This window comes from Sinohyriopsis cumingii, unplaced genomic scaffold (assembly GCF_028554795.1).
Source record: "Sinohyriopsis cumingii isolate HCF-2022 unplaced genomic scaffold, ASM2855479v2 utg001660l, whole genome shotgun sequence".
Taxonomy (NCBI): Eukaryota; Metazoa; Mollusca; class Bivalvia; order Unionida; family Unionidae; genus Sinohyriopsis; species Sinohyriopsis cumingii.
The window spans coordinates 109,401-135,751 of NW_028316033.1; the positions used below are offsets into that span (position 1 = coordinate 109,401).

At 34.2% G+C, this 26,351-nt stretch overlaps 1 protein-coding gene across 1 annotated transcript in view; it reads left to right on the forward strand.

The window, feature by feature from the left end:
- Window positions 1–26,351, forward strand: part of LOC149771770 (transient receptor potential cation channel subfamily M member-like 2) — a 145,759-nt gene that overhangs the window by 89,246 nt on the left and 30,162 nt on the right. Inside the window, exons 15-20 of the mRNA XM_089948145.1 lie at window positions 4,502–4,567; window positions 5,791–5,899; window positions 7,095–7,207; window positions 12,142–12,248; window positions 18,227–18,452; window positions 25,137–25,274. Coding sequence (XP_089804271.1) covers window positions 4,502–4,567; window positions 5,791–5,899; window positions 7,095–7,207; window positions 12,142–12,248; window positions 18,227–18,452; window positions 25,137–25,274 — 759 coding nt within the window. The remainder of the gene's footprint in view (window positions 1–4,501; window positions 4,568–5,790; window positions 5,900–7,094; window positions 7,208–12,141; window positions 12,249–18,226; window positions 18,453–25,136; window positions 25,275–26,351) is intronic.

Here is a 26,351-nt window from a genome sequence, read left to right on the forward strand (position 1 = left end):
ACAATCGCTACATATTGTTCATAACCCCAATATGTCCAGTCAGGTCTGCTTGCTTAATATCTCCTTAGCCCTTTAAGATGATTCTTAGACTAGGTATGTTTTTGTCACAAGGTGACGCGTTGTAGTTTGCAATGAAAGCCTGTATGTTTGGAAGAGTTCTTTCTAGTACAGAGTGTATCTATCGGTTCTCTGTTCGTCACATGTTTCTCATTTGTCACATATATAGGACTGCTTGAGGTATATTAATGATTCCTGATATTTATGACTTTTTCACGCAAGGATTCTCTTTGCGAGATTCTTACCGTTAGAATTTCGCTTTCACTAATTGTGTCCGTCCGTACGTCTATTTATCCGTCACACACTTTACCAGTTATTATCTCCTGAACTGCTTGAGATCTTTACGTTCAACATGTCATTGACGTATCATGGTAAAAGTTTGTTTCATATTTTAGGATTCAACTTTGGCAGTTAAGTAGTCTTAAAGTTTTATGTCATTGTTTTTAAAAACCCGTATTTACATTGAATGTGAGTAAAAATATTTCATGTATCTTTGTGAAGCTTACGCGATGTGCACTGTTAAAGACGTGGCTCAAATTAAGATTTCAGAACTATGTCTAGTTAAATTCTGGCCGTAACTCTGTCACCATTTGGATAGTGGATCTCTACCGATCTATTTAATATCTCTTGATAGTATGTCTTTGTATAATGAAACAAGGTTATGACTCAGAAGCGATTTGGCTGTGTGCGACTATTGGTCATCAATAAGCACTCTTCTGCAAACAGATTTAGAACCACTGTTTAGGTATTTACATTATAAATCAGAAAACATTCTAATAGCTGGTGACTCGCGACATAGTGTAATAACGCCTAAAGTTACAGTTGAGAACTAATACAAAAACAAATATTCTTACCTTGGATGCAACACTGATGTAATAAATGCATGCCATTTTCCACCGTATTTGCATTCTAATTATGATGACACTTAAATATCTTATTGATCCATCAAACAATTAATATTAGCGTAATGCATACTATTTTCTTGTATTCATTATTATCGTGAAAGTCTCAAATCAACTAGTATTAGCAAAACCCGATAATTTGCTTATTTTGAAAATAATAATTGTTATGTATTATATATATATATATATATATATATATATATATATATATATATATATATATATATATATATATATATATATATAGTGTGTGCTTTACATGTTTTTAATTGCAATGATTCTAAGCATTAAGCAATATTATTTCAAGGCCCGTGCTTCTCCTTACAAATACTATTGATTCTCAGGACAGGTGATGTTTTGTATATACAAAGGCTTGGTAAGTAATTATTAATTGACATCTGTCTTTGGGAATCGATGATCAGAGTTTGGAGTTGTGTTCGGATATAATTCTACACGAATGATTTGTTTAAAGTATGCATAGGAATTACAGTGGACTAAAATGCTATTTTGGGATTTTTGGGGACTCCTTCAAAGACAGTCTGGATTATATGATTGTGATACATTGAGACATTACAAAAATTGGAATTTATTCGGAACGTTCTATACTGTGTCTTACATATGTTTACTCCGTATTAAAGAAAAATAAATTATTTATTGAATATACTTAAATTGGTGGCTTCGGTTTCACCTTTCAGTTGCATAGTTTAAGAACTAGAGTATTAGCAGAAATTGGAGGCTCATCCAGTATTTGATTTTCCAAAAATATTTCCTAAATGTACAAAATGTCTTTAACATTTAAATTGACGTTGTTTCTTAATTTGTTTTGTCCGTCAGATATATTTTGATTTCACACATTGAGGAATCGTCAGTGAAACCAGCAAACATTAACAATGTCATTCAATGTAGCGAACTGTGTTTGAAATCTTACCAATAAAGGTTTGGAGTCTATGCAAAAGACGAGATCCTTGAGCCTGGAATGGTGTGTAACCCGCACGCATGTTTCGTAGTTTATTTGATATTCACAACGCTTTAGGTAACATAGAAAAGAACAACTGTGATCCTATCATTAGAATATGTTATGTCTTAAAAAGGTGTCAGCAGCTTGAAAGTTGATCACTGTTCCATAGGCAAATTATGTTCGTTTCGTGCAGTTATCTGATAACAATAATCAGAACGAATATACAACAACTTCGTTTGTCAGTGTTAGAAGGTTTTATTCAGTTTGGACATTGTTTGGAGTTTCTTCGAACAGGTTTCTACGTTTATGTATGGCGTTGAATATTTTCATCTCACAAAATCTTAGCAACTGTTATGAATTTAATCGTTACGTTTACACGTTTTATATCTTTGTTCCTCATCATTTGTAGTATTATATCCAGGTGATACTTTGAGTCTTTACTTACGATCTACTATCTGGGTAAAATAAAAAGTCTTGGACATGTAAACATTTACAATAGGCTTCTATTTAAGACTATGTCAGTGTAAATCCTTATTCTGTGGCAAATACACGTTGTCCATCGAAGCGTTGAACATTACTACAGGCTACCATATGACCGACATATTTACTTTGGATGATTATAGTCTTTTTAATGTTTATTAATTATCTCAGATTTCAACTCATTGGTAATATTGTAAACATCCAGGAACCTTGACAATCCATTCTGTATCTGCAGTATTAAACCTTATCCATGGAAGCATCTCAAAAATGTTACACTACCATAAGATTATTATGATATAACATGTGTTCTATTTTAATGCAAACCAGTCATAAACCGGTCGTAGATACTTATTTCTGAAAATAATGCTGGATATGATAATTATTTTCTACTTTCTCCATTCGTTGTAAAACAGTAAAACCGTTCGGTAAAACTGACACTAAAAGTTGTTTCGTATACTCTATTTACATTGTTTAGTAAGTGAATATAGTCGTCTAATATGGTTACATGTCCAGAACATAGGCAGATCACTGTGATATAATACACACTTTACTGAGTATTGTTTGCACTTGTCATCTATTTCACGCATCACCATGGCCTATATTTCATGACTCATTATCTTCATACGATTTCCCGAGTTGCTGTCTTGCAGTGGCTATTACGAATTGCAGGTACAGTTTAAGCATGTTGTTATTTTAATTCCTGAATAACCGACATTAGTTGCCTGTCAAAAATAATGTTTGATTCAGTCTCACTTCAGAAAATCACTTTTCGTATACTTTAGTTTCAGAGAGCTTTTCTAGCTATTATATACTTCATGGACAGATTTGGTGTCACATATCTCAAAGTGTTTGAAAATTAATGTACATGTTAGAGGTTCCAACTTTTAATTACCATACAAAGGAATTTGGAGCTATAGACTCATTAAACATTTACTACCTATCTGTGTTTTGTATTGAATGGTCATTAATGTTATCCCGTGATGAAGTTATCTTGTGAAATGTGGGCACATCATAGCAATCTATGTACGTAACCTTATAAGCAAATTGTTATCAGTAAGTTATGATCACATGTACAAAAACAATATTTACAATGTTCTTCTAAACCGTATAGCTGTATTTATCTAGTCAAACAAGGTGTAAACTCCGAGTTTTTAAACCTCAACATTGGTTAGCATCCAAAGTTAGTTTTAAACATTTGGCGTATGTTTCAATAGTGCTTACACTGATATGAGTTATGAAATCATGCTTTATAGTGATAAGTAGTAGATTGGTACTGCTTGATGTAAATCACAATTGATGATACTACTCTGCAAGCTACCGATATACGTCAGTGAAAACAACTGCCAGAACGACAATTATGAAACGTACATGATGTGGCGTTTTACTGTAAACATTACTGTATTTGATACAGTTGTAGTGAAACATGTGTTCTGTCTTAATAATGAAGTAAATTGTTATAATTTAGACCTTAGTAAATATGGAAAGCATAAATGCGTTTAGCTTTGGTGAAAGGTATAGGGGTTATACATCTTTAAGTTTCCGGAGGGGCGTGAAATTTTCCTTAGAACCAATATATTTTAAAATGTTCCTCTATATGAAGATCTGAATAAATGTAATGAACATAATACATTCGTTTATATGTCTTTTTCATACAAACTAGAAATATTATATTATTTCGAGCTAATTTGGGTAACAGATATGTTATTTGAACACATCTCAGTCCCATCACTCCCTTATGATCTCACCTCACCTACCCATCCTCCCGACCACATAAAATTAAATGATTGGCAAATAATATATAACAAGTGTAGCGATGCTTGATTTTTTATCAGCTATAGTATATTTAAAATGCATTAGCATATTATGAATTTTAAAGAAAAAAACTGCTTTTAATAATTTTCAAAGCAATTTGAATGTGAAACAGTCCTCTACAATAACAAGTGCTACTGTATTAGAACCAATGCTGATTATAACACATCCAACATTATAATGGTAAATGCTATCCATATGGATCAGTCTTTCATGTGTCTTTATATCTGCAAAAGTATTCCATGAAATTCTTTGTCAGCGTATTTTCTTTGATACATCTCCCCCATTTTTCCAGGCGTTCTCTTCGGAAAGCCCTTTAAAGGATTTAGTGCTAAACGTGAGAAAGAAGAAAAAGAAGGAGGTATGAAATTTGACCTATGGGATAATATTTTAGAGTAGAAGTTTTTGTCTTCGTGTCCTGCAATTTAGAGTTGCAGGATATTGTAGTTTAGTCTTTTCTATTTGGTAGGATGTTTTGGATTGTCATTTTCTGCCACTAAAAGCAGACGTAGTCACTGTATTTGGTACGAATAACGTCATAAGTACTTACTGAATTTTGGCGAAACGTCGCACATATCTCAACCCCTGACTACAAAATTCATGAAGCAGTATGAGAATTTGAACACTGCTACTAAAATATACTGACCATGATATTTTATTTTGATTCAATGACTATGTTCTTTTCAATCACTTATTAAAACGAAATGTTGCTTACGTTTATAATACTCATTTTGCCATGTTGTATGTTTGTACTTTGAAATGCATAGGAAGTGTGCACAGTTTGCTTTCATTTATGAACAATAAATAGCCATTCATTTTAAGAAAATTAGTACATATTTTATTTAAAAATCATTGTCTAAACAGACCTATGTGTAGCTGGTAGGCTGAAAGTAACTTTTACTAGACAGCACGTATCAAGAGTGCCATAGTTGTAAGAGTAAACAGAGCAAATGATGTAAAGTTATTTTCAATTGAACCATTACATAGTTCAAGATGTACATATACTGATACCCCAGACAGGATGTTTTTCAACACTGAAACTCAATGTTTTCCATTTCGTATATTCGTTTACATTATATATTTCATTTGTACTTGATTGGCTTGTTGGCTGCCATTCTTGACTTGATAACAGACCTAGTACAGCAGTCTGTGACCCAGTGGTATTCCGATATCGTTGTTTGTTTAGCATTTTATTACGAGAGAAAATCATGTTGTGATAATACATTACCAATGCACATAATACTATACCCGTGTGAATTCACTATTTCCTGCTTAGTAATGGTAGAAATAATATGCACAGTAATGGTAAAGACCAAACATAACAAATATATTGTTTTCAAATAATATTTATATATGCACCCAAATCAATAAATATTTAATACTTATTGAAATGCTTTGTTGTAAACAAACTAAACAAATTAAAATTATTAACATGCTTGATGTCTAAACTACGCCTTGAATCAAAATGGGAATGAATAAATATGTATTTTGTTGGACGTACTTGTATGAATTTCTATAATATGATATCAGTACACAGATTTTATGGCAGAACATCTAAGAAGATGTATTTAATATTTCAAACAGTCCACTGAAACGATCAGCATGGTGGAGGTGGGTAAACTGATTACGCATTTACTTGATGACTACTATCTCCAGCATTACAGCCCCCTACCAAATGTTCATTCAGAACAAGGTAATAATGGATGTGCGAAAATTCGTGAGTAGCTTTCTAACATCATATTTTAATACAAAGACACGTCCATGGTTCAGTAACCAACTGTTTACGGATTAGAATGTATAAATGCTGGTGATCTTTTAGTCATTTTGGGGTTTACATTCACTTGGGATATAGCTCGAGTCTGTGTGAAATATCGACCATCTTAATGAAAGTTCGTCTGCTTAGATTTGTGATTCGTAAGATGATGGAGTGAACAGCTGAATCGGTGAAACATTGCCATTGATGATCATAATACATCAGTGTCTCCATAAAATATAAATATGTATTCTAAATATTGAGGCATCTGCTCCTTTTCCCCCAGTTTTCAAAAGTAAACGGTTGGGATCATTTGATTCTTCTCATCCATGCGTGATTAAACTCACGTAATATCTTATATATCATCCAAGATCGAGACTTCAAACTGGTTTATGATTGTGGATGGTAAATCGATATATACACATACTTATATTTGGGGACAGCGGCGATGAACCGATGTAGTGGGTTCTATATTCTTTGTGGTGATCGTTATGGTATATAGAAATTGTATTTTGTATATTTCAGCTTCAGTATGTAAATTATATTTAGATAATTATAAGTTTCTGTCCAACCTGCACAGCATTCCGATGGTAAAGACATAATTATTCAGAAGAAACTTCTGCCTTTAGTGTATTGCATTTTCTCGCATTTTTTCTCTAGTAAAGCACAACCAATATGACTTATGTTATGTTATGGTATATTGTATTATACATATGTAGCTATCAATCTAAAGGAACAGGTTTAGTTTTTGGAAGATATTTTAGCAGAGTTTGTGATATGTTATTATTATTGCATCGTTATTTGAATATAGTTGAGTCCAAAACTTGTGTTAGTAAAATTCCTAGCAAGTATGAGTGACATCTGCAAATGAAGGTTGGTTTACACATTGTAACATTTAATTTCTCATATGTGCACATGACGATATAATATATAAGACCAGGTCAAAATATCGTTAAGCTGTTTTACAAATCGTAAATGCTGTAACGTTTGTGGAACCTAGTTAGTTATCTCTAGTCCAGGAATGACACATGCTACTGCCTATGTGACTGTGACTGCCAATACAACATTAATTTCCATGTCATGTCTTTTAAATTTAAGTAAAACGTTACATAGATATGTCATTTGCTATCAAAAGGTTCAGATTTCAAAGCGAAACCACAGTTTGAGAACCCTTACCTGCATATGCTGATCTGGTCAGTTCTAAACAACCTGCAAGACATGGCAAAACTCTTCTGGAGTAAAGGGATGGTAAGTATATTTTGTTTGATAATTGCTTATTTCTGGAAATTAATGATGAGCAAAGACTTATTTTGGCCTCATCTATCCGTTTGTGAGTATGTTTCTACGCCCATTCCTGACAAGGCTTCATGCTGTTTCTTCTTCTTCAAGCACCGGGGCTTTACACACGGCATTGTAAGTTGGGTGTATAATTCCAGCAAATGTGTAACCTGAATTGCTCGGCATTTTTACCATTTGTTTGGATTTTTCTTTACAGGTTTCGTTCCGATTACATCACAATCTGGAATCGCAGACCAAAATTTAATCTCCCCTTCACACATACACCCATTGAAGAATGGTTTTGAAACTTTGTAGGTTAGATACATTTTATTATTTCCTCTGTTCTTATTTTATAACGGTGATTGAAGACACAAAATATGTTTAGAACAACAATAATTTGTTCTGGTAAGTCGATATCTCTCTGCCAAACACCCTGATAGTAGAGTTGCATTGATGCTGTGTAACTATTTGGTTGTTGCAAGTCCTCACTAAGATTATTCTTCTACCCATTTTGGAGATATCTTCCATAATTCCTGGAGAATGTACTGAAAATGTGTAGTCCTTTTAATTGTTCGTTGGAGAGACGTTACAATTTTCTTCATTACTACAATTTGTGCAAATTGGCACAGAAATGAATATCGAGAATTCAATTTGTTTAGATGTGTTTGTTTTTACACAACAACAGGTAGTAATACCACTCTACATATAGCATTGACATATTTGTATGAAGCAGTTTACTATTTCATTGATACAATGATCGTAGAAGAATCAGAAATTTTGATTATTATCACACAATAACAAAAAGCTCAGAAAAGCGTGCCTGAAGATAGAAGATATGCCTATATGGTACCTCTTGTGTGGGGCTTTATAGAGTCAATGACAAATTAACATTAAGCTATGCCGTCAGCATGCGGTCCCTGAGAAACTATCAGTATTAATGAGCTCTTGTGGATCACAGTGATAGTATAATTAGTTAATAGCTCTAACATTGTTGACTGTTATGGGGTCAATTTGGAAATTCAAAATAAAGGAAGGTTGGTCATTATGGGATGTGTTGGACTTTAATACCATGGACCATTGTGGTGTCTACCGGAAATTTAATATTACGTCATTTTGGAACCATAAAACTTGTTCTTCACGTCGTAAAAATTTTACGCATGTCGATTTTGCCATCCTTGATTTAAAAACACTTATGACCATGTTTATCTAAATGTCAATATATTGTGTTACACATTTTTTTTATAAGCGTGAAGATAATATGTTAATGCTTAAAGGTTGTGGGATTTTTGACTTTGAATTTAAAGATTGCCAGAACTTAAGTTCATTGAACTTCTCCATTGTACGTGGCGCGTCTGATTTTGCTTGGTAGATCAATATTTGTCGGTAATGGTGTGCTTGAATATCACACAATACTAAAACAAGTCATAAATACATATAAGGATTTTGTAATCGTAAGGATAATCTCTTGAATAAAACTTCAAATGAAATTTCAAGGCACATCACAAAAGTCCAGTTTTACTAATACATACATTCTTACATCAAGATCTTCACTAACTCGGTTCTTCTGCAGTTTCATATGCTTGTTGTGCTTTTAATTGTTTTCTGGAATAGGCTATTCTCGTGTATCTTCTTTTTCTGCTCCTGAAAATGTAATTGTTTCCCTTTCATTGTTTCCTTGACAACGATATCGATTGTCATTTCTTGTACCTCTGAAACTGGGTTCTCCCAATATTTGAGGTTTCTTTTCTTTGACATTCTGGACCGGATGCAGCCCAATGTCCGAACAACTGATAGACCTAATGAATATCTTAATTAAATTAGGAACAGTCGTCTGTAGTTTCTGATGAGGTCTTGTTCCAAGTGCATTTATGAACATACTTTACCGCACTTACTCAGGGAACTGTTGGCAGAATTTCATCTAGCAATTTTAAAGAAAATAATTATTATTCTATATTCGATTACACTTTCTTCTTCCTTCTCCTCCCCAACCCAAGACCGTCATAATAGCGTTCGCTAAAGAAGGAAAGTCATCATGCAGGCCTGATGAACACTTTGTACATTAAAAAAATCACACTTTGACTTGCAGCACACGATAAAGTTTAAAAGGTTCAGACACCAAGTCCATGCGGAGAAAATGGCAAATAAATGTAGAAGTGACGGAGTCTCTGGATTTTAGAGTCGACCCAAGAGTGTCTGGACAAAGAATTAGGCATACATTATCTGTTTTATCAGGAAACGATCTTTGATTACAAAAAGTAATAGTTCGTCTGCTTTATCGGCAAAATAGAAAATAGCACTACTACAATGAATCTCAACAGATACTTTGTTTATAGCGATGCTTATAATTCTAGGAGTATGCTCAGATAAAAAATATCCGGCCATTAGCCTTTTATTAGGTAATGATAAATGAAGTAGCAATATAAAGAAAACCCCAAACTGAAATTCATGTTTTCTACTAATTTTTAAGGGGTGGTGGCGGATGAGGTTCACATTATCTGTTAGCAAATGTCAAATGAGTCAACTACAAGAAGAGACAATTCAGTAAGATATAATTTTGTTTGGGTTGGGGCTATTTGCACTATATATATATATATATATATATATATATATATATATATATATATATATATATATATATATATATATATATATATATAATTTGAAAATGTATATGTTATTAATTTAGGTTTATAGCATTGGCACTTCAATTATTTCAAACGAAAGCCACTTTTAGATAAGCTTATACATGACTTAGTTTTGCTGAAACATGTTTTTCCTAATCAGAGGGATTTCCCATACCTTAATCGAGACTACCACTGTGTACAAATCCAATGTTCTCTCTCTCTCTCTCTCATTCATTGAATAACAAAATAACATGCTGCAAAATTTGTAGCAGTGCATATCTAGGAAATAACTAGTATATATATATATATATATATATATATATATATATATATATATATATATATATATATATATATATATATATACAAAATGTTGTCAGTAATTACTTTATTCTTGTAAGCTAGAGAGCGTAGGTCGAATTTTGGGTTTTTGGAGGAATTATACGTAATAATGATGTCAAAATATGGACCATGATGTCTTTGGATTCTTTTACTGAGATAAAAATAAAAGGCAAAAGAAAGTTTATTTCAGCCGAAACGTTTAAGTAATTTGTGCTATTGATTGTGTCTCGTTAAGTTACGACTGCACCGTTTACGATGTTTCAAGTTAAAATTTAATGAATAATAGTCAATCTAATTTGTCCAACTTGCTACATTAGTGTAGTGCAACAAATGTTAAACATAATATGTAGAAAAAATATGAATAAAAGCAAAAGTATGAACAGAAATTTATGAAGCGAGACAGACTTCAAAGGCTAATGAACATTGCTCATCAAATGAATGTGAATAACATTGATAGAGTAATTACACGAAGACTGACCTCAGGTCCTGGAGGGACAGGCTGCTTTACGTGAAATATTTATAGAGCTCAAGTCAGTTTAAAATAATTTTGTTTTGATCTTTTTTTATTCGAATTACAGCTATTTCAATGCTTTCTGACAATTGATAGTAAAACTTTGGGCAATTTTGAGCAGGTGGGAAAGCCATGGCTTGTGTCTCAAACTTGAGCGGTGATAATGTTTTTTTGTACTGCCAAAATACCTGAAATGCAGATATTTGTTACTAATGAAAATGTATTTGAATGCCTAACATGTCGAACAATGTCTACGTATCTGCCTTTCTTTATTTCTTGGTTTCATTCGCTGTAAAAGTAAACATGGTTAAGTCATGCACGTATAAGCGAAGATCAACGCGAAATAACAATATGTACAAGAAAATCAAATGATATTTGAAAGACAGTTTCACTTAGGAAAAACATAATCTTCTCTATTAATCATTCTATAATATTATTTAATCGTATCTGCGTATTAGTCTGTATATATTCTATCGAAAACAATTTAGGTACTGATCAGTCTTGGCGGCAAGTCTTGTACTGTTTATACAAGCGATGATTATTAGTGATTATGTCTGGCTGTTTTTACTAAACATCAATAAGACCTCTTTTCCAAAACCACTGGACATAACGTGTCCAATGTTCACATTAACCTATATCCCAGCAATCACAGCTGGAAGTACAAAGTAGATTCATCTGCCAATGACAGCTTTCGAAAATCATGCTAACATGACCTGACTAAACCTTGAAGGTCATTACATTTTGTTCAAAGGATCCAGGTCGTCATTCAGTATGTGTGTTGTTACTAAGAATAATAAAACAGCAAGGAAAGGAATTGTGTTAGTTGATAGTTAAATGAACAAAATTCACATTATATCAAGTCTGAGAAATTGTATAAAACATAAAAGCATATTCCGGCAAGTGATATAGTCAACTGTCAGGTTATGAAAACCATTTGCACAATATCATGGAACACTGGTGTCTTTGTTCATTTAAAGTCTGAAGCATTTTGGCATCATCTGTCTGTCAGTGTCTGACAATAAATGTTCAACACTAACAAAGTCATACATTCAATTTCACTCAATGTCAAAAGTAAATATATTGAATTATTATAAATATTAAAGTTTAATATGTTTCAACCTCAACAAATTTGAGTTACAACTGAAAAGATTTAACATAAAGCAATAATACTCACATCAGAAAGACCAAAATATCCTTCCAAAGTCTTGGCAAATGTTTGCATATTAGTTGATGGATGGATGTCTAAAAACCAAGTATACACAGCGTATGCGCTATCGTGTTTATTCTACAGTTGTACACTTACATCATACTTATCCGGAAGATCATTTTCAAGCTTCTTTGGTTCTTGTGTGATAAAGGACAGTATAGAATATATGAAAATTTCCAAGACATCCTGCAAATTTGTACCTTCATCATATATTTTACAGGATTCAATGGCTGCTGCTCTACTCGCACACGCTTTATACTCCTCCATGTCGAAAAAACTTAATGATGTAAAGCTTACGATTAAAGAGGAAATTGAAGCAAACAGTCGGTAAGATTCCTTGTAACATCTACTCTTGACTTCAAAAGCATACAACAGAAGATTAATAATTGTTTCAGGAGCATACATATTCATGTGTAAAAAATCAGTATTTTCTTTTTCATTCAACTGATTACGTTGGAATAATATTTGTTATCATATGTTTTTAAAAATATTCATAGAGGATATCTACATTTGTTTGAGTAACAAGTGTTTAACACGACTTGTGAAGCCATAAGTGACGATACAAACCTTTCGCCTTGACCAGTTAAATCTTTATGTATGTTTACTTAAAAATGGCGAGTTGCGTGGATTTTATCCATTGTGTGTTAAGGTGATAACTATCTGCATTGCTATATGGATTACAAAAAAGTTTCTACATTTAGATTAATTTGGAGACAATGACTTTTTACATAATTAGCATGATCATATCAAGCTGCAAATTGAGTAAAGCATCAAAATAAAGCCCGTATTTCATGCGCGGATTGATAATGTTGGGTTGGGAAAATTTATATCATGGAGATCATTTTCTGAGCGTAAAATATTTAACAAAAGATTTAATTGTTGTATTTTGTTGTTTATTTTACATTCTTGCCTGATTTTAGTGTGGCATTGGCAAACATGCAATTTTGCAACACTAATCAATGCTGATTAATATTTTATTTTCAAGCACGCCTGTGCAGAGAGTCAATACTGCTGCTTACAAATACATCTGTTATATGTAATCACGGATTTTATTTCTCAATCTGTCGGACCGTTTCTGTCGTAAATTATAATAAGTAGCACGAGGCGCTGACACGATTCCTAAATTCTGGGTAAAGTTTTTTTTTTATAAGTATGCCTTAACAGAAAATATTGAAGTGTAGGTGAGTGTGTCGCCTAACCCCAGCACAACCAAACAACCAATTTCACCGAATCCGGAGAGAGAGAGAGACGGGGGGGGGGGAGAGAGAGAGAGAGAGAGAACATTGTCTTCGAACTTATAAGGCGCAATGGGGTTTATTTTAGATGTTGATGATCATCTATGAAATATCGTGAAACTGTATGATGCTGACCCAGCTGCCGACTAGACTGTCCAGCAGCTCGGGCATCTGTACACTACTGAACGTCGATCAGTTAAATTGGTAAATTGGTCACACGTACCATACGCAGGCTAATCGGGGCGTTCAGTATCGATCCCTGATGAGACTTTGTTATGATAGATTCAACTGCAACAGCACTTCGATGACAAGGTTTATTCGAACCGCGCTGTCCGCACAACCGTCCCACAGTCGTCACCAGTATATCCTGAAGATTCACACTATTCCAACTCTGAATGGAGACAATGGTGACTAGTTTCAAACTTTGCGTTTATCAGTTGTTTCTGTGTTTGGAATGCCCGCCAAATCCTATAACAACGCAAGCCATTAAGGTCAATCACTCGGTAAAAAGCTGATTGAGTGTCCCTCCCTCAATTTCTGTCCCAAAGTATATTAAAATAGATCAAATCACAGACTGTTTTTCAGACAAGAGTAGCAATCTGTACAATTCCAAGGATCCAGGCGTACCTTCTTTTTGCTGGTACAAAACCAAATCACCTGCTAAACATAACCATCAGTCCCAGGATGATATATTATGCAGTCGCAAGTGCAATTCCTTGTTTTATAAAGGGGTCCTTAAGGTTTTTCACTCAAAATCAAAGCAGGTATGGAAAGTCGCCTCCGCATCTCCGATGTTAGACTTAGGGTTGTTAGCCATTTTCCAACTCGTCAATAAATGTGGTAACAACCATTAGCAAGATTTGTCAGACATAAATGATTTTAAGATATATGGCTTCATCTTAATTAAGCTTTGTATTTACACTGAGGGCATTTTTATGTTTCCAGTTTCTATAATGGGAAAATCTTCACATGGATATATCTGCTTGTCCATCTGTATGTCACTACCTCCGTACACTTGTGGTATGTTTGGCAAATTTGTGTTGATATAGGGATGATATATTTAAATTTTCATCCATCACAAAGATTTGTAAAACGTTTCAAGCATATTTGACTTTGCTTTGTTTGCATAAAAACCGTGTTAGTAAGATTAAACATATAACATTTGAAATAGACAAATTAAATTAAGCTGTTTTTTATAAGGGATGTAAGCAATCCCTATTACATATGTCATTGCAATTAAGGATTTTGTTGCGCATTGTTAAATGCTTTTTTTATCGCTACACACAGTAAAGCAACAACTACTTGAAATATGGAGATAGTAATAATAATAATAATAATAATAATAATGTAGTTGTATTTGTATTTATATGTTTATGACCCGGACTAGCATTGTATGATTTATATCGTAATGTGTACAGGTCTTTGCGTATTTAGGACTTATTAGACCTGTGTTTATTTGAAAATAGGTTCTTGTTGACGAGATCATTAAAAAAAATCATTTAAGATCAACAAATGAAAAGTATAATGTAGTTTGATATATAGTTTTGAAGATGATTTCCATACAATTATGTTATTTGTTCTTAAATTTCTCCCAATTGCCTGACTTTCTAAGCTTGACTTTCTGCTGTTGGAATACAAATCAAATTCTGATAAGTCTTGCGCAATCTGACATGTTAGCGTCTGCACATATTAATCAGTGAATTCTTATACTGGCTTAGTTGGTTACCAGTCTGGAAGCTACATCTATGCTTGCATTAATTTTACATTCACAGCTAAACCGGTACCATAGAGATCACAGGACAGTCCATGATAGACAAAATTTACACACAGCAATAAAATGTCTGACTGAAATAGTTCGTACTCTTTAAGCTGTATCTTTTAAAATCGTGAGAGGATACATACCGTATAAAGTCATATCATGCAGAAACTTAATAATTTCAGAGATAAGTTTCATCCGGGAAAATGAGTGAAGTCATCTTATATCTGTACCAGTTCGTTTACCACGACACTAATCAGTTTATATGCATCGAATGCATAGTTATATCATACAGATCTTGTACGTGTTTGGTTTCGAACTAAAGTACAGTTCTAGTAAATTGGTTTTCTTACGTCATTTGCACTATCTTACTTCTAAACACGTGTAATACGCGGGACTTTTTTCAGTGGTTTCGTTTGTTAGCCGATTGTAAGAATTGGTCAAACTGTTTGCAGAAAAAGAGTTCCTCTGTATATTATGTTACTGTCAAATTGCTTTTGTACTCTACGTTTTAACCGGTGCGTAGTAGTTATAGTTATATTATAAGCATAACTTGTGATCCAATTGGTTGCCGTCATCTAGAGAACAAAATGCCAGAAACGAATGCATTTTTATCCCATTAGTTTTTATGTCAGTGGGGCTATTAATTGTTACACTTAAATCAACTATTTCAGTTAGCTGAGATTTAAACTTAATCCTCAATTCCCATGTGCTCGGATTAGTGTAAACATTTAAGGTGGTAAAATTAGTGTATGCATTTGTGCCATGGTTGATGCTGCATTATTGATCGGCTACGTATTATATTTGATTAATAACATCATATCGTTCCGCTCTCTGATGTGTGGGGATATGTGAAATATGACAGTGGCATTCTAATACCTAAGCTCGGTTTGATACTACTGTAATGACCGTATTACCAATCATTATTTGAGCGAGGCTGGATGACCATATATCAGATAGATAGATTTTGGGCATATTAATAATGAAATAATATACGTATGAACGGTTACAGTTTGTTAAAACGACCTCTTACTCTTGAACTTAAGGCGATCTTCACAACGCCAGTGGATGTGCAACAACAACGGTACATTTCAGTAAACTTCTTCAACAGTTTGGTTTGAAATTGTGCGAGACTGCATGGCTCTTCTTTCAGGAAGTTCTTTATTTTAAAACAGTTGCGATGAGTATTGCATAAAAATCTGACAGGCGAAGAGGCAAAGATAGAATCCTTTCTGTGGTCTCATTTTCTCGAAAAGACGATAAAACGTATTGGAGAGACTGCTAAACATTCTATATGCTGATTTTCTGACTTTCCGCATTAGTTTAGTCATAGTAAATACGTACTAGAGGACAACATACTGATATCCAAATTAAAATGAAAGTTTCTGAGTGTATGCTGTAGTTCACGGTTGTATCTTATTGCACATTAATCTTCACGTTTAGACTGCCTGCATTGTCTGGGAATTTGTACATATTCGTCTTCTGCAGTAATGCAAGAATATATTCGAAGGATATGGAATACTTTGGATTACATTTGACGAGGATTTCCAACACTTTCAGAGCATGTCTTATGGCAGATGCTACATTTTCACCTTTCTTCGGATGGGTTGTAAATTTTAAACCGTATCACTGTGTATCCTAATTAGCAAGACTTGTTTCTTTGCTTCTTGTTTTCTTGCAGTACAACTGTGACAACGTATTAGTATTAACTTCATGAAGTTTTATTTATCTATATCTGGAAACTCACATTATATATATATATATATATATATATATATATATATATATATATATATATATATATATATATATATATATATATATATATATATATAATCATTTCAATTAATCTACGATACATCACGATCTGTAACAGTATAAGAAAAACATTTTATTTCCTTGCTAAAGATCTCTGCGCAAGAATTTCTTTGTCTGCTGGGACTTATTAATGCAGTACCTAACGATACTAACTTATGTCATCTATGCTATGTAAAATATATGTATTGGACCAGCGGAAACCCAAATCACTGCCTGCTGCAGCTAGCGATCCAAGTTTCGGTATACATGAGGTACAATCTATGCAATTGGGGAGAATCTTAATGGCATAGAACATCTATCCTCTTAGAATTATGATTAAAATTTGCCAACCAAATGGAGAAGAACACATACCTCATAGCACCGTTGCAGCATATCAGTCTGGTATGTCACATTCAGGGACGTTTATTGTATACTATTTACCTGGAGATGTAAGCATTATTAAACAAATGTTAATTTCAGGTTCCCAGCAATTACATTAAACCTAGCAGAGTGCACGTCCGATTTAGTAGTGAAAGGCAATATGGATGATATTTTGACAATCTCTATACCAAGGGGATATAACATTTGTCCTAATGGCACCCAATAGTTAGCTTAGGAGGGCAGATTATGTAAGGTGGTGGTTGTACTCCTAGTGTATTTTGATCAGGGAAGTTTTATAAAAGAACGATACCTCACGCCGAGAATGGGATCATCATAATGCATTTGGAGTACATGTCCCTTAGCTTCTAAACATTTTAATCATGAGAGGTTTGCTTATTAACTTATATAACATCACTAGCAGTGAAGATGGAAAAGTAAATCAAGTTTTTCGATATCTTGTTATTTATGTCTCTACTTACGGCCATATATAAATAGGGTCCCTTCCCTTCCGATTTTAACGATTGGAGTCCACGTTGATTTTGTTTGGGACTTCAGGGCAGTGTAAAAAAACTATTGGTATTGAAGTCTTGCTCTTACTCTCTGCAGTCGTTGATTTAAACTCTGGTGCTAGTATGTACATAGTTTGTGTCGGCCCATACATGCATTGCAGATGATGGTTTACTGTCATGCACATGATGGTTTGCTGTAGCGTTTTCATTTGTTCCAACTCAAATTCGAACAGAAGTTACTTCTTTCAAGAATACGTTTTCGTAATTGTTATTAAGCCCCATCGTATTATACACAGAGTCTTTACATGGTTACCAATGTTTTAAGTTCCCAGTAGATGAAAAGAGTATCTGCTTGTGTGGATGTTGGGGAAAATTAGCTCAAGTTTGAAATGTTACTTTTTGAAATTAAATTGTCATTGAGTGATAGCTCGTGTTTGACATGTACATTTGTATATAAAACCAAGAACTCCTGAGTTGCATACAATTGATGAAAGGTTTCCTTTATTGTGGACACATATCTAACAGGTCGAACAACATATGTATTTAATTCATTATTATTAAAGCTTAATTTTTTATAACACAATTTAAAATGTGAGTGATTTTTACAGTCTAACTTTATATTTACAGTGTGTTCATGGATTTAGCAACTGGGGTTTTGGAACGTTGCTATAGAACAAATGAAAACTATGCACATGACCTATTGATTGGTGATTTATTGGAATGGAATGAAGCATCTTGTATTTTAATTGCCATGAAAACAGAAAATCAAGCATTCATCTGTGCGACTGCATGCCAGGAAGTCTTCAACAATATCTGGATGGGAGGGATGACGCAGGAGAATGGCATTCTGAAGGTTAGTAAAAGCCACACATGTTTATGTAAACTTTAACAAGGGGTGAAGAGACAATATACATTGGTCATGTTCCCAAAGATCAGGCAGGCTATTGTTATCACTTCACCAAGTTGTCAGATATAATACGAGATTTAAACTAAACATGTCATTTAGTGTTTTCCATTGTCTTCAAGAACATCGATAGTTGGTCTGTTAGACAATCACTATTTGCACAACTTTGACTATGGTTGTATAATGTTAAAGGAGAGATGTTATGAATAGAATGTGATGTCGGTCTACAGATAGATGGTAAGTAGGCGATATGTTACTGTAGTAAGCAGATAGCAATAAACATTTATTACTTTAAAACAAACAACGGCATTGCCATCATTAATTATGGATAATTATATCGTGAATCACTGGACATTTGCCTAGTTTGGTAAACTTAAATGCGACGAGCTCCATGCATTTTGAAATATTCACAATACAAAATCTATAATCTTTTATTATAAGGCCTTACTTTGAATAATACATATTAAAATTGCTGTTCATAGTTACGACTTTTCGTTAAAATAAGCCACGATTCAGATACAAGTAGTGTTACGAGTCTCTGCTCTTAAAATAAGTATAAAAAAGAAAGAAGACAACAATCTTAGTACAATTTAACAAATAATGTATTTCCAGAGAACACAAAGTGAAAAATAAGAAAAATGAACTTACGGTATTGCGAATTAAATCCAAAATAACCCAACAATTAATGACACAAGGCCTAGTAATAAAAAGTCCTGAATGAAACTCAGTTCAAGTTCCGAAGTGATCCAAAATTGAAGGCGATGACGTGTCTGTTATGCCCCAAGAAGTACTGATTTATCAACAGTCTCTTGTTGAATCACAGAGATATTATTCCAGGTTTGCATTCAGCATAAATTCCAGTGAATCCAAGAATTTTATCACATCATATTTGTATTTTCAGAGAAAATAATCACCTGAATTCATTAATTTGAAGAAAATAAAAATGCAGCCAAAAGTGGTCACAACACAACGCAACTTAAAGTGCTAAATGTTAAAGCACGACTGGTAAAATCATCGCAGTCACAAGATAATATAGTTCTCAGCTTGATGTTTGGTCACAATTTGCATTTTCTGAAACCAACCATTCCCTAATGGAACGAAACCTTCTAGAATGATCTAATGAACCTTGGTTATTTACAACAGAATGGTCTACAAAATTCACTTAGTAATCTTCAAAACCCTGACCGTAATTGACATATTTACTCCTTCTTTGTTTACCTGAATAAAAAACCTGATAATAGGCTCATACAAATATAGAATAATGAAACTGTTATTAGTTGCTTACGTAAATTAAATTTAAAAAAATAAAAATAAGTCAGTTAGGTCAAGCAGACATAAAGTCAATTTTGGACAAGGTCAATTCAACCAAACAATATTACATTACAATAATATGTAATAAAATAAAAAATAAATAAAAGCAAACAGACAAACAATTAAATGAAGTACACATAACAGTAGTGTCTCCATTGTAATTACTGTATGAGAGACGTGAATTCGCATCATTATTCTTCATGGGTGTGGTAAGCTATAGGACGCATATTTTCAAATGTCAAAACAAGTTTAGATTGTCCTACCGTTCACTCAGAACCAACACTGGTTTCGTTGCATGTTGCAGGGGAACACTTGTACAGATTGCGGAATGTTTGTATAGTTGTATGCATACTTAACCGTTGGTATGGCACGTAGTGTTAAACCTGGCCATGCATCCATCTGTCAAACCATGGTAAAGGAATATGCTTAGGTAACTTTTATATGCGATGTAGTAGAATATGTGTATTGTACAAATACATTTCTGATCTCAGGTCTGCATGATGTGAACAGGGTCATTTCTTTGTTCAAAATGTCCAAATATATTGAATTGTGTTAACTTTATATCATTAGTTATTTGTTGCAGTACCACTGGAGCTATAAAACGACATCGTGTTACATCAAGCGTAAGGAATAGAATGTTTCAGAGAACCTTCATACGATGTGCCTTTTGTGCACATAATACATTACATTAAATGCTTGCAGTGACTGTGCAGGTTGCATTTGTAATGACATTTGAAACGCATGGAAAATAAGATCCAACATGTGTCTTTTGTCGCTTCTCTTGCAGACAATTGAAAAAGGATAAATGAGAAAATATGGATTTTAATATCTTGCTACGTTCCAATTTTCAACAATTCTACGGTTTACGGTCTAGGGGCCTAACATTACGGCCATTTATAATATGATGTTTGCACCATTGCATTATGTTTGAAACGTTCGTTATCATCTTCGTCCAAATACTGTTACACGGACAAGAACGTCTTTCTGAATAACAGTCGAGATTTTTTTTTCTGTTTCAACTGAGTTAATATTAGTTTGTATATATTCGTTGGAAACAGGAAACTTGATGAGCTGGAAAAACAACCCTTGATGATTGTCTCACCTGGTGTGGCAGTCAACGATGGAATATTTTCGCGTGTTAATGCGATTACTCAAGTTGGAAGTTTTATATAATCTTGATCCCAACGGATGTTATATACTTGACCTTTAACAATATTATACTTGAGTGTACAAGACAGTCTAATAACTCTTTGTTTAAACAGATATTCGTCAACAAGTGGAACAAAATTGCTTTTGTTAGGTCATCAGTCACTTTGTAAAGTCCAAACCCTCATCACCGCAGTCAGGATACATTACATATATATATATAATGCTAAATCTAAAACTCGTTCGCCTTTAAGATATAATGTTTAGGAGCTAGGAAGCCATCCAATTCAGAACTGAAAATAATTCGGTCATCGGTCATACCAAGTTTTTAATCCTTTCCTTCGCTGGTTAGTATGCTTGTAGATGCATCCCTTGAACATGTTACACTTTGGCGATCTTTTCATTGTAAGATTCGTATAATCAACATACCCTTTGATATACGAAATTAACACACCAGCGTCTCTGTTTCCGCTGTTTTCAGTCATTTCAGCCATGTTCGTTGCGACACCGTCTTTTCACCTGACAATACTTACTTGAATGTCAAAATCAAACGCTTATATTTATTAGTCTGATCTTCAAAAATAACAAGCTCACCTGGATCCATGTCAACATCATCAGGACTAGTGAACGTTGTCTAATCCCATCTGGTGGCATACCTGGTCAGATGCACACCAGCACGGTGCAATATCGACATTACCTAATGTCTTATCTGTGCAACCATTGGAGTCGCTAATAGCAAAGTTTGTTACTGTTGCATTTATTTCACCACTGACTTAGACAAGTGTAACGTAACCGAGGTGTTATTGTGTTTGGCCACATTATGTTGAGTGACTTGTATATGGGTCAACCGCACGGCGATATCTCCAATCAATTATGTTCTTGAAAGTTTCGATGTCATCCCACAATTGACCTTTACTGCATTACGAATATTTCTCAGCTGATTATCACTAAGACGCCATTAACTTCGTGTATCAATTGGCCACTTGCACCTCCATACACAGGCTCTTGTTGGAATGAATCACAGCACAGCATCTGAAATTAGCACCAGCTGGTGATATACGTTTAATAAAATGCATGCCACTGAAAGGGTTGTTTGATTAACACCAAGTGTTTCAATGAAAACTAAAAGCTCGGGTACTACGTCCGACATGCTTGTTGCGAAATATGCAAACCAATGTTCTCGTTTTGATGCCAGTCCATGTAAAACAACAAATTATGATATGCACGTGCACTATGAGGAATGTTTTCGTTAGTCGAGCCGAGTGTTTTCAGGACGTTCATGATGAGCTTTTAACCGCAGGAGCTTCAGCCATTTCCTAAGGTGTTAAATATCCCTTACTATGGATTTGAGTATTAGTTCGGTTGAGAAGCTGACGAATGATTTGTAAAACATGTAACAAAAAAACCCAAACTTAAATCGAAGTTTCGTTGGAATGCATCATACAGATTTAGCGAAGAGGACAAAAGAGTTGTTATATTCGTTTCCAGAGACTTCCGTAGAAAGACACAACAAGATTGGTTATCTTAAGAATTATTTTCGGACTGAAACAGAATAAGGAAGACCAATCTTTTAAGCAGAAAAGAGGTTTATTTAATATAGTTCAATGAAAATATCGTCTATGCAGTCGAGTGAATCCCCTGGTATATCTTATGCATGCGAGGTTTGCTACATAAATTAAATTTCTGATGGTAGAACCATTGAATATACGAGCAATAATGAAGATATATAAGACCAAATCAATTATACATATGTTTTGGCGTAATAATATTAACATTTAATCCGAACTCACCGATCTTTGCGATATCGATGAAATTGTGGAAAAACGGGGCAGAAGAGGAACGAAGCAAACACTGAAACCAAAATTCAGAAGCTACGATTAAAAGTGATGAAGCACAAACGATTGAACAATTTACAACGATACAATATATTTTTGATGTTATTGCTTTCATAGGAACGAAGTCTATTCGTGTATGAGTAGGTGTAATACTCAGTGTAATACTCAGTGATGAATCTCTTAAGTTATGCTGGTAGATGATATGTTGGAATGAATGTACGCTTACGTTTGCAACGTTATATGTTGATTCCGAAAAGAAGAAGCCCATTTATTTGAGGAAGCCTGATTAAAAATTTCGCGTAATGTATTCTGTAAAGTTCTATATAGGCATAGCCTCGTATTATTGTATCTTTTGATGCTGATGAAGACATAAAAGAGTATCTAGTATGTTGAACATAATGAGAAAACTTTCTGTATTGATGAGTTCCGTGATGTGATTTAATAAAATCAAACATATGTGAAAGGTCCAATGACATTGGAACGCACCAAATGCAAACGTGTATTCTACGAAACATTTGAGCTATGCGGCAGAATATGTCATTATGAATACTGTAAAACACATTTGCAGGTGTTACGTACTGGCCACAGTGCTTAACCATATCTATGTCTTAGATGTGACATTTAAGTCAATCATATAATCAACCTTGCCGACCACGTGGATCTGTTTGTGAACATATCACGCGGGAAATCAAAGATTGGCAGTGATACTTGTGACTGTATAAATACTCAAGACCCGTGATTGCATAACCACCTGTGAATGGCCAAACATATACAGAAATAAATTGAATAATAGCTAGTTGAAGCGATTGCAGTTTGTCATTCTGATAGAGTACAAAAAGTAAAACAATTATATTAATTTCCTTTTGTAAATATGCCACCGTGCATCAATTAAAACAAATCATACAACGTCATATAATGCGAAAACACATCTGAATTATTGAAAGTTGCAATAGATCAACTTGTTCATCATCGGTTGCTAGTCCACCACCGGTTGTCAATATGACAACAATAGCGATGGTAGCACTGAAACATTTTGCACTTTAAGGTAATATAATAAAAGCAAGAGATCCAAGAAAAGCTGACGCTTGCATTATTAGACCCTTTGGAGTAAACCTTTCGTGGTAGTTAAAATTAACAAGACCGTCCTTTGGATGAACAAACACATATTGCATCTGTTATTGCTACTGAATTTACCAAGTTTGTTCATGAACGATTATAGAAAGCACACATGCCTGAATTATAATTTCATACGCGAGGAAATAGAAGACAAAAAAACATACGATTATCCCCCATATATATATGAACAGGATGTCACCGCCCGATCGACCTTGTGCCAGAGGCAAGTTTCGAATAAAGAAGGCCTTTGGGGATCCTTGCGTCATCCATACGGCGTACATGGCCCAGCCAACGGATGCGACGTTGGCGAAGGCGCGTGACCATGCTAGGAATCTTGGCACGTTCAAGCACCTCTTTGTTCGTTACTCAGTCGCTCCAGGTGATCTCGAGTATGCGTCGGAAGCATCGCATGGGAAAGGCTTTCGGTTTTTCTCTTGTGAGGAAGGCATGGTACAAGTTTCACTGGCGTACATGAGAGAGCTTAGCACGCTGGCACGGGACACGGAGATCTTAGTGTTCAGAGTCAGCATGCTCTTGTTCCACACTCTCTGCGACAACCTAGAAAGAGTTGTTAATGCCTTTCTGATTTGCTTGTTGAGCGCAGCATCGACAAGGAAGTTGTTAGTGATGGTAGAGCCGAGGTACGTAAATTGACTGACTACCTCAAGTTCGTAGTTGTTGACGACGATGCTTGGGGGGTCCGCGCATTGAACGATCACGTTAGTTTTCTTTAGGCTGATGGTCAACCCAAACTCATCGCATGCTCTCCCTGGTTTATTCTGTAATTATACTACAGGTAATTATATCTAAAACATAAATTAGATTTGCATGTCATGTCTAATGAGGGTTAAGCTAAACCCCACTAAGTACAATGATTGCACAATTAAACATATAAAAGATACACTGTTTATTTTCGTTTAATTAGGTTACAAGCGAACATATATAAAATAATCTACATCTAAACTATGTGAGAGCATTTCAAGATTTATTTAGTTTTGTTATAAATGAAAGACATTATGAGTGAATATATAGAACCTAATCTTCTGATGTACTGCTTCATGGAAGATCGGAGTCTGTGTAGTTGTTTCAAATAAACTAAATGTAATAGGAAAGAGGCATAACAGTCTTTGGAGAGGTACTGCCTGATATCAGATTATGGTGTACATTTTCCTCATTTGGGTATGATTTGTACATAATCAAATATGGCATTTCAATTTCATTTCAGCTGCTCATGTGCATTATCATTCCCCCTCTAATTCCACACTGGGTCACATTTAAGGAGAAAAACGATAGTGAACCAGATAATGGTGATGTTACAACTTCAGACTTTGAGCAGGAAATGCCAGCTAACAGTTTTCTCGAGGTAACATATTTGTAGTCTTTATGCCTGCTACTGATTACAAATATAAAGAACCAGGCAATTCTTGTTTGGGAACAACCCATCCATAAACCATAAATTGGAAATCTGAATAAAAGTAATTTTGTTTTTATACAAATCTATACTCAAGACATTAAGAAAATGATGTTTTATGTAACCTTCAATATTGTGTCTGCAAATCTGATATGGTAACCTGGAAATTCTGCCAACAAGACACAATGCTGCAACTCACATATCAATTGTTAAAAATTACTTTATTATTCAATGTAGAATAGACAGAGAGAAGCACCGATTAAGCTGCATGGTTATCTCCTTCAGGAGCCCATTTTATGATAATGAGGAAGTTGATAATTAAGCTAATGTTAACAAGTTCATACTTCTAATGAACATGATGCAATACAGATAATGACAAATCAGCTGCAGAGAATATTAACATATTGGCAATGCCTCACAACCTTGTTCCACAGTAGTTTAATATTACATTTAGTGTAACTGATCTTAACTTTTTTGTCAACACTATTTAATTGGAATGTTTAACATCATTCATTTTATTATTTTTTGCAGTTTGCACAGTGTTCTTTGTTTATTCTTATATGAAAGTCAGTGCTACTGTACTTCCCTCAATGAAAAGAACACTAACGAAAGAGAACAGTATTTTTTGTAGCAAATCTTATTCATACCTGATTGATGCGAAACAAAATCACACAAGTACCAATACGTAACCCATTCATGCGTACTCATTAACACATTCTACGATTCCTAATTCATATTTGATAAATCAATTCTAGCGATTCCTGCATTAACATAGAAAGCAAAACTTAGTCCTAAAGTATAATGGCTATTACATTTCCCAGTTACATGTCGTTTCGGTTTTTAAGAAACGATATCTTATGCTGAATTGGACGAATGCAATAAATCACGTTCTCTGGTGACGGTGCTACGAGAGTTAATGTTACACTTTCTTTTACAAGCGGTCATGTAAAATTAACCACATAGTTAGACATCCCTCCGCTTTCACAGAAAATTGAACACCATGTTTAATAAGACACTTAAATTGATGAA